The 8,408-nt window shown below is 55.1% G+C and overlaps 1 protein-coding gene and 1 non-coding gene across 2 annotated transcripts; one reads left to right on the top strand and one right to left on the bottom strand.

Annotated features, from left to right (window-relative positions):
• Window positions 1–958: 958 nt before the first annotated feature.
• Window positions 959–1,052, top strand: Trnai-uau (transfer RNA isoleucine (anticodon UAU)). The gene is made up of 2 exons: window positions 959–996; window positions 1,017–1,052. It is a non-coding gene; the product is annotated as a tRNA-Ile (tRNA).
• A 3,023-nt stretch (window positions 1,053–4,075) lies between these two features.
• On the bottom strand, window positions 4,076–6,640 carry LOC138812662 (mRNA decay activator protein ZFP36-like). The gene is made up of 2 exons (XM_070000731.1): window positions 6,541–6,640; window positions 4,076–5,690 (listed from the first exon to the last, which is right to left on the bottom strand). The coding sequence occupies exons 1-2, from the start codon at window positions 6,562–6,564 to the stop codon at window positions 4,752–4,754; spliced, it is 963 nt and encodes a 320-aa protein (XP_069856832.1). The 5' UTR covers window positions 6,565–6,640; the 3' UTR covers window positions 4,076–4,751.
• Between the last annotated feature and the right edge of the window lie 1,768 nt (window positions 6,641–8,408).

The following is an 8,408-nucleotide window of genomic DNA, read 5'->3' as shown; positions in this document are numbered from 1 at the left end:
ATGTTGGGGGGGGGGAGAGGGAGGGGGGCGGGTCGCTGGGGACCCAAATTCTTGAAGGAAGGAGGGGGGGCCCGGATTCCTGAGTTCCCCCCTAAGGCCGAGAGCAAGCAGAAATCATCCTAAAACGGGGAGCGCCAGGATCGCAAAGTTCTGGGTCTTCTGGAAGTGATGGAGGAGCCACACCCCAAAACAGATTGACTGGGGCGCTACAGGTCCAGATCGATCCCAAGTTATTCTCAACTCGCCCGTCGAGGGTGGGGAGGGAGAAGTTCGGTTTTGGGGGACTCGGATTCTGCAAAGTCCTGGATGCTGCTGGACGGGCGATCGGCCTCCAGGGGTCCCCAATCTTCCAGGAGGGGGCGCTGGGCATCCGAGGTCCTCAAAGTGGGGTGCGGGGTGCCTGGACTTGGAGGTCTCTCTCAAGCCGTCCTGAGGCGATTCCGGATCCCCAGGTCCGAGACTCTGGCCCTGGGATGATGGGTCGCACCCGGGATCCGTAGTGGGGATCGCGCCACAGCCACGGCCGGGAGAATTAGGTGCCCGAGGTGGGATGGGGGGCGGTCACCCAAAGCTTCCCAACCCTCCCCCTCCCACCCTCCCACCTACCCGGCCGCCCCGGCTCACATCCTGTTCCCGCCCGCGAGGGGGAGGGGCCGCCTTCCGGCCGGCCCGCCAACAAAGGGTTAAGGCGCCGCCTCCTTGGTTCATGTATATTCATGAGATCGATGGGCGGGGTCTCCAGCAGGCCGCAGCCCACATTCCAAGCGCGGCGGAGACTTTTCTCCCTTTTACAGCAAAGGACTGGCGAGGCGTGAGAATCCGGAACTGGTCGTGCTCTTTCTCCGATTGGTCACAAGAAGCGTTTCTATTTACATATGCAACACAGGGCGGAACTGTCTAGAGAGGTCACGTGGCCTCCCGCAAGTGAAGGACGCCGTGGCGGAGGGGTGCGGCCGGAGCTCCAGTGGCGCAATCGGTTAGCGCGCGGTACTTATAAGACAGTGCTAGGCGGAGCCATGCCGAGGTTGTGAGTTCGATCCTCACCTGGAGCACTTTTTGATTTTTTCCCCTCCTTGGGACACGGTTTTCTCTTTTCTGTTACGTTGTTGTTTCTGCTCTTGTGATTTTTGATTTTTTTTTTTTTGCTCTAGCGACAGAGTTTTTGCCGAAGCTGTCCAGGAATTTGCCAGTCTTCCCAGTGTCTAGATTTATTTCTAGGTATACACTACCACACTAGGCTTTTATTCTTTTAACCTGGAGTCTTCTTTTTTTTTTTTAAGCTTTCTCATTCGTGTTAACTTTTTCACGTCGTAAATCAACCAAAATGCACCACTTAGAGGAAAGGGACGTTTTCATTTACATTTTGTTTTGTGGTGTGGAATGGTGCCGTTACATGTCGGCCACCAGGGGGCAACATCGCCTCTCGACATGTGCTGGCCGTGGAATTGAACGTGCAAATCTCAGTAGATGACAGCAGGAGTTTCTCTATGGAGGTAGATTGCTATAAAGGTAAACATTAAACACATTTTATATTTTAGCTGGTGTTAGGAAAATGGAGGAGAAAGGAAGGAAACAGGCTGGACTCGATCTTTCAAGGGCCAGGACTGTTGATTGATAGAGCAGTGAGGGACACAGCTTTCCCACAGCTAAGAGACTGTGTAGAGCTGACCCAGGGGCTGGGTTTGATGAGGTCTGAGCAAGGAGGCAGAGGTTAATGAAAAAGCCACTAGGTCAAGGGAGGTGGGGGGGGGGGGGCTTTTTGGTTGTACCCACAATGGGATGGTTACAGCCTGGCTTAGATAGATTGTCCTGCTGAAGTCAGGCAGTCTGCACTTACCTTTGGTGGGTTGCTTGGTATCTGTATGCACCCGGGAAAATAGGATGGGAGTCAATCCTTCAGGTGGTAAATGTCACAAATAAACTCTAAGATGGTGAGGATGGGAAACTGGAGGTGGTGTGGCCACTTGAGCAGAGACTATAATGAGGAGCTTGGGGTGGGTTGGTGTTTTCAGGCAGAAGAGCTACTCAGTGCAAAGGTCCTGTGGCAGTGGTAGAAAAGCTAGGCCAAGGTGATTAGAGCAGAGAGAACAGGGGGAGGGGAGATGGGAACTTGGCTGTGTTCAGTGGTCAGGACTTTGGACTTTGATTTTTGTAATCTGATTCTGGTATCCTAAGAGGCTTCCTTAGGTTTGGGGTGTGGGGTGTGGGGTGTGGGGTGTGGGGGTGGGGCTACAGAGGGCCAAGAAGGAGATTAGGGAAGGAAGCAGAACTAGGAAGGATTAACTGGGAAGTTCTGAGGAGGATGGGGCTAATGGCCTTGGCTTGGGCCTGAAGGGTATACTACAGATCTATTTGTGCTTCTGGATCTATTTTGAAGTTGGATCAAACCAAGTTGCTGTGACTCTGGGGTACGGGTTTGAGAGGTACGGGTGTTTGGGGTTTTGTTTTTTGTTCGTGTTTTTGGTTTTTGTTTGTCAGTCCTGGGCTGGAACTCAGTGCCTGAGTGCTGTCCCTGAGCTTCTTTGTGCTCAAGGCTAGGTGCTCTACCATTTGAGCCACAGTACCACCTCTGTCCGGCCTTTTCTGAGTAGTTCATTGGAGATAAGAGTCTCACCACTTTTTTGCTCGGGGTTGGCTTTGAACCCTGATTCTCCGATCGCAGCTTCCTGAGTAGCTAGGATGACAGGCAGCTGTGCCCAGCTCTGTGTGTGTGTGTGTGTGTGTGTGTGTGTGTGTGTGTGTGTGCTAGGAATCCAGCCCAGAACCTAGCACATGCTAAACGAAGTTCTCATATCACTGAGCTCCATTGCAGCCAGGGGTTTGTTTCTAGAAGGAGCCAGGAGATCTGTTTAAAGACAGGACCAGCGCTGAGAGGTGGTGGGCGCCCAGCCAAGTGTAGTCCCTGAACTCAGGAGAAAGGACATCTAGGGAAACACTAAAAATAAACTCAACTACCTGGGCCCCAGGCCTTTGGGTCTCTGGGTTTCTGTTTCTCTGTCTCCTAAACCCTCTCCCAAAAGGGAAGCCAGCCATTTCCTGGAAGAGGAGACCAAAGGTCAGAGTGGGCCAGGGGAATGGGGAGACTGAGAAGAGGCCCCAGGAGAGGGGAGGGGAGGAGCTGCAGGGGAAGAGGGTACCACAGAGGGTGAGCTGGGGAGGGGGGGAGGATGGCAGGCAAAGGGGAGAGGAGAGCAGGGGGGAAGGGGAAGAATTGGGGGGACCAGGGGGTGAGGAAGAGGAAGTGAGCGGGGAGGGAGGCAGGGAGGAGGGGGGCCAGGGGGAGGAGAAGATAGCCAGGGGCGGGGCGCGCGCCCTGACGTGATGCGGGGCGGCTTCCGGGCGCACCCCGCCTCTGGCCGGGGATGACTCCCGACGCCTCTTGCCTTGTACGGTCGGGCGACGCGGCTCCCCGCGCCCCGCCCGGCCCCCCCTCCACCCCGAGCCCTGATCCCGGGGGAAATGGGGTCCGAGACCCAGACACCCTCCCCCTCCTCCCCCCGGATCCCATCAGATTCGGGGACGTGGCCTGAGAATCCAGAGAGCCCAGATTTCCGCAAAACTAGGAACTTTTATTTAAAGCGCCCCTGCTAACTTTTCCCAAAAGTTTGACACCTCCAGACTTTTTTGTAAGCCGAGACTGTAGCCGAGAGGATCCCCACCCCCCACACACCCCCGCCCCAGGATGTCAGTTTGGGGGTGACCCCTCCTCCGCGCCGGCCGCCCCCGCCCGCCGGGACGGGCGATCCAGCACATTCTGTACCCTCCGCCCCGCTTCCCCGCCTCCCCGGCCCCCGTGGGGACGGAAATGTGCCGGCCGCGGCCCCCGTCCCCGCCCCAAGCAGCCCCGGAACTGGCTCTCCAGGTTCCATCCTGGGTGATCTCACCTGGCCCCGCCCCCTCAGGTGAATCGCCGGGCTGGTGACGTCACTTCCTGCCAGGTAAGAGCGGCTAGGCGATTCAACGCTGGATAAGATTTGGAGGTCAGGCCTTAAAAAAACTAAACAAAAACCACCCCAACTGTCACCCCACCCTTCCCGCTGAAAGCCAACAGAAGAAAGCCAGCTTCCACTTTTATTCCTTTTATTTAAAAATTCCAACACACACACACACACACAAAAATAGACTTTCAAAGTAACAATATATATATATTACTTTATATATTATAGCACTGTCACAATAATATCATTGTTTCCAATATTAGAAAAAGAATACAAGGGAATCGGACGACCCAATATATATAAATACTATAAAATCTTATTAGAATAAATAAGAGTCGTCATAAATAAAAAACAAAAAGGAGGGGGAGCCCACTAGTTAGTATGGGAGGAATAATTTGGCAATGGCTTTGGCTAGGCGCTTGAGAGACATTTTGAGCACCAGGATTGTCCCCAGGGGACACCTTGGGGAAGAATGGGAGAGGGGTGGTGAGGGCCAGCTTCACAGCACATAAAATCCCAAGAGACCAGAGTTGGGGTGGGAGGGGAGGAGGGCTCACTGCCTCCTTCAAATCTGCTACATCTTTAGTTATCCCAGAAAACACTGTTGTCCTTAACAGCAGAAAACACTGTGCTTGGGCACTGGGGTCCTGCCCCAGAGGTGGCATCATTAGGGGGTGCAGGTTAATGCATTTTTGGAATGTGGATGGAGGACCTCTCGATTTGAGGTGTTCCCCCACTTTCCCCGCCCCCCCCTCAGGTCCCCACAAGTATCTTCCTCCTTGATTTCCAGATCAATTAACTAGAAGGCACTTGTCACTCTGAAACAGAGATGCGATTGAAGATTGGGAGTCTCCTGGGGGCTGTTGGAGGCTGGGGTGGCCCAAAGACCCCAGCCTCAAAGACAGGAGAGTCGGATCCCCCCAGGCTGCTCCCACTGCTGGCATACTCATCTGGGTCAGACCCCAGGGAGTGTGCAGAGGGGCTTCGGGCCAGGCCCCCCACGGGCCCCCAGATACTGCCAGAAGTGGCCCTTCGACAAGAGGGACAGCAGGAAGGGGCGGGGTCCTTTCGAGTTACAGGGGTCCCCGGAGCAGCAGAGAAGGCAGAGGGTGAAAGTGGCAGGTCCCCGGGGGGTGGCGGGGAGCTGGAGGGCGAGAAGGAACAGGAGGACAAGGAAGGGTCCACCAGGCCAGGGGGTGGCGAGCCTCGGCGGCCCATGGGCAGGCCGGAGTAGCTGAGGCTCTGGCGTAGCATGTGCGGCTGGCCTGGGGCGGCCAGGTCCTCCTCGGGATGGTGGATGAAGTGACATCGGGAGCCGTAAGGACAGCGGCCCTGGAAGTAGAACTTGTGGCACAGTTCTGTCTTGTACTTGGGGTGGCGATTGGCCTGGCGCAGCTCACCCAGACCATGGGCGAACTGGCATTTGGCCCCATAGCGACAGCGCCCGCTCTCTGAGAAGGTCCGGCAGAGCTCAGTCTTGTAGCGGGATGAGGTGGTCAGAGTCGCAGTAGGTGATGTGGGTGAGGGTGACAATTCAGGGCCCGGGCGAGGAGCCAGGGGTGCAAAGCCAGGGGGTGGGGGCACCCAATTACAGCTTCGGCCCTCTACCAGGCTGGTGGACCGGCCAGGCAGGTGAGAACCCACCACCTCAGATAAGTTGGAATCGGATGAAGTTAGGCTCCAGAGTCCCGGAGACTCCGTTCCTCCGTGGTCTAATGAAAGCAGGTCGGCGGGGCTCAGCGACGGCAGGCTCTGTTGGGAACAGGGTTTGGTTAGGACACCCGAAGGAGAAAAGGCCAAGGTGCCGCCCCGCCCCAGCTGCAGGACACTTGCAGAAGCCTGCCAGTCCGGTTTGTGGGCTCCCCGGCCTGAGCCCCACCCAATCTCACAAACCCAAAAGGGTTCCAAGCTCCCCGGTGATTCAGAACAAGGGCTCCCATCCACCTATGAAACCAATCCGGAAGGATCGAGGAATCCCCAGCTCTCCTCCCGATAGATCAAGGCGAGTGTCCAGAGTCACACTACCAGTGTTCCCCAATTCTGAACCTCTGGGGCTTCTCCCCCCTTCCCCCGGATGCGATGGAGTACCAGGCTCCCAATAGTTTCACAACCGAAAACAAAGTTGATCCTAGAGCCCGGATTTCTTTTGGACTTTTTTTTTTTTTTTTTTAGGAAATCTCTGAACGGAGAGATCAGAGGCCAAAGTCAACGCCCCACCCCTACCCTTGACACTGGGACCCCTCCGCGCCACACAGAATAAACAAAATCAGAAGAACAAACGCGCCCTCAGCAATTTAAGGGGGAGTCAGGTGTGAGGGTCCACTTCGGCCTCCAGATAACCCTACTGAGCCCTGAGCTGGCGCCTCTTCCCTTGCACACATCCCCTGGGATCCAGGGCCTGGGGCCGAGATCTCCCACTCCGTCCCCAGGACTTGGCAGGTTCAGTTTTCCAAAATGTAACCAGGCTTGAGGTCTGATGAAGGGGAAATAGGGCATCCCCCCCCCTGCTCTTGTCCACACCCCACCCCCTGCCCCAAGCTAGCCGCCCCAGAGAGTCATCTGGAAGTGTGGCTCCCCAGGAATGCTGGCGATCGATACTGACCTCGAAGAGGGCAGAGAGATCCATGGTTGGCGCGAGTGGCCGGGGAACGGTAGAAAGCCAAAAGTCCCAGCGCTGTAGACCGGCAGCAGGGGCAACTGGGAACGCCGGCTTTTTATACGGTGCCGAGGGGGCGTGGTCTTGGCGAAGGGGCGGGGCCAGCGACGGGGCCAAGGGGGCGCTTCCCGGACGCGCGCCCGCGGCCCAGCCCCTCAGGCCACTTACTAGTTCCGCCCGCCCCCGGCTAGCTGACCCTGAATTTGGCCCGGGGAGGGGGTGTTGTATGTGTGTAAGGGGGGGGGGGGGAGTTTGTATTAGGCACGTCTGCCTAGTTTTCAAGGTTGGAGACTGGAGAGCAAAGGGAACTGGGGCAGAGGTGGGGGGCGGGGCAGGAAGCCAGGGCTCCCTGGACGATCAACCTGGGCAGAGTCCAAAGGGGCGTGTGTGATAGACCCACAGACTAGGGTGGGGAAATGACATAACTGGAGAGAAAGGCCAGAAATGAAAGGGAAAAATGCAAGACACACACACACACACACACACACACACACACACCTAGAGACTAAAACAGAGAGGGGGCGTCACAAAGTAGGAGGAGGTGGGAAGTGAGGGAACTGGAGGGCTGAGGGCAGCGCAGGACCACATTAAATAATAATAATAATAAAATAACAATAATAATATAATCTGGGGCCTGGAGCCAGAGCCTCATGCCTGTAATCCTGGCTACTTAGGAGGTTGAGATAGGAGGATCACAGGTGAATGCCAGCCTGAGCTAGCATCTCTGAGTCTCTTATCTCCATTAAACTACACCCCCCCCCCAGCCAGAAGTGGATTAAGTGATAGAGCTCTAGCCTGGAGCAAAAAGTGTAAGGGCAGAGCTTGAATTCAAACCCCAGAGCAGGTGCTCATTCCTCCTGCACCCCCCCCCCAATAACAAACACTTTCTCAGAAAGACAATCCTAGGAGCCTGGGAGAGGGTTGTTCAAGGATTATTAGACTTTGCCAGAGAACCACACAGACATCCAGGTACGGAGAACAACAGGTACAGAGAACAAAGAAAAGTGTATTGCTGGGAAAGGGGCCGGCAAGACCCCTTCTCACAAGGGAGAAGTGAGAAGCAGCGCTGGCTATTGTCTGGGGTGATCTATATTACCTAGGAGGCTTAGGAGGGGTTAGGAGGTGGAGATCCTGGTGTGGACCTGAGGGCCAGGGGCTTCATCATGGCAGATGAGGATTTATGGCTGCTGTCCAAATAGTAGATAAGAGGTTCTGCAACTGCCCAGACCTGGAAGTCACTCTAAGGGACTCTTTTGCCTTAGATGGCGGTAGCTGCCCAATTGAAGTGCCATCCCAAGGAAAAGGAGGTTGGACGTTGATTATTTACTGCCTTTGCTAGGTGGGCCTAGTGTTGACTAGGAAGGGAGCATGCTAAGAAGAGAGAGAGAGAGAGAGAGAGAGAGAGAGAGAGAGAGAGAGAGAGAGAGAGAGAGAGAGAGAGAGAGAGAGAGAGAGAAAGAGAGAGAGAGAGAGCTGAACTCCAGGTACACTAGTGCTCTACCATTTGAGCCATAGCTGCACTTCCAGCTTTTTGGTGGTTAAATGGAGATAAGAGACTTTCTTGCCACAGTTGACTTTGAACCACCTTCCTCAGATCTCAGCCTCCTGAGTAGCTAGGATTTCAGGGTGAGCCACTGATGCCTAGGTTTAGTAAGGGTTTTAAGGGACTGTCTTTTCCAAATTGGGCCATTGTGGTCCTCAAACTTTACACTGTTAAGGAGAAATAAGCCATCCTCAATGTTAAGGGGGGAAAAAAAAATCGACAATGCTGTTACCAAAGTTTAAGTTTTCCAGGATCATTCCCTAGCTTACCG

Source organism: Dipodomys merriami, unplaced genomic scaffold, assembly GCF_024711535.1.
Source record: "Dipodomys merriami isolate MVZ:Mamm:240054 unplaced genomic scaffold, mDipMer1.0.p SCAF_106, whole genome shotgun sequence".
In the NCBI taxonomy this organism is placed as follows: domain Eukaryota; kingdom Metazoa; phylum Chordata; class Mammalia; order Rodentia; family Heteromyidae; genus Dipodomys; species Dipodomys merriami.
Note: the sequence above shows the minus strand (reverse complement) of the source record. Positions and strands in the feature narration are given on the sequence as shown.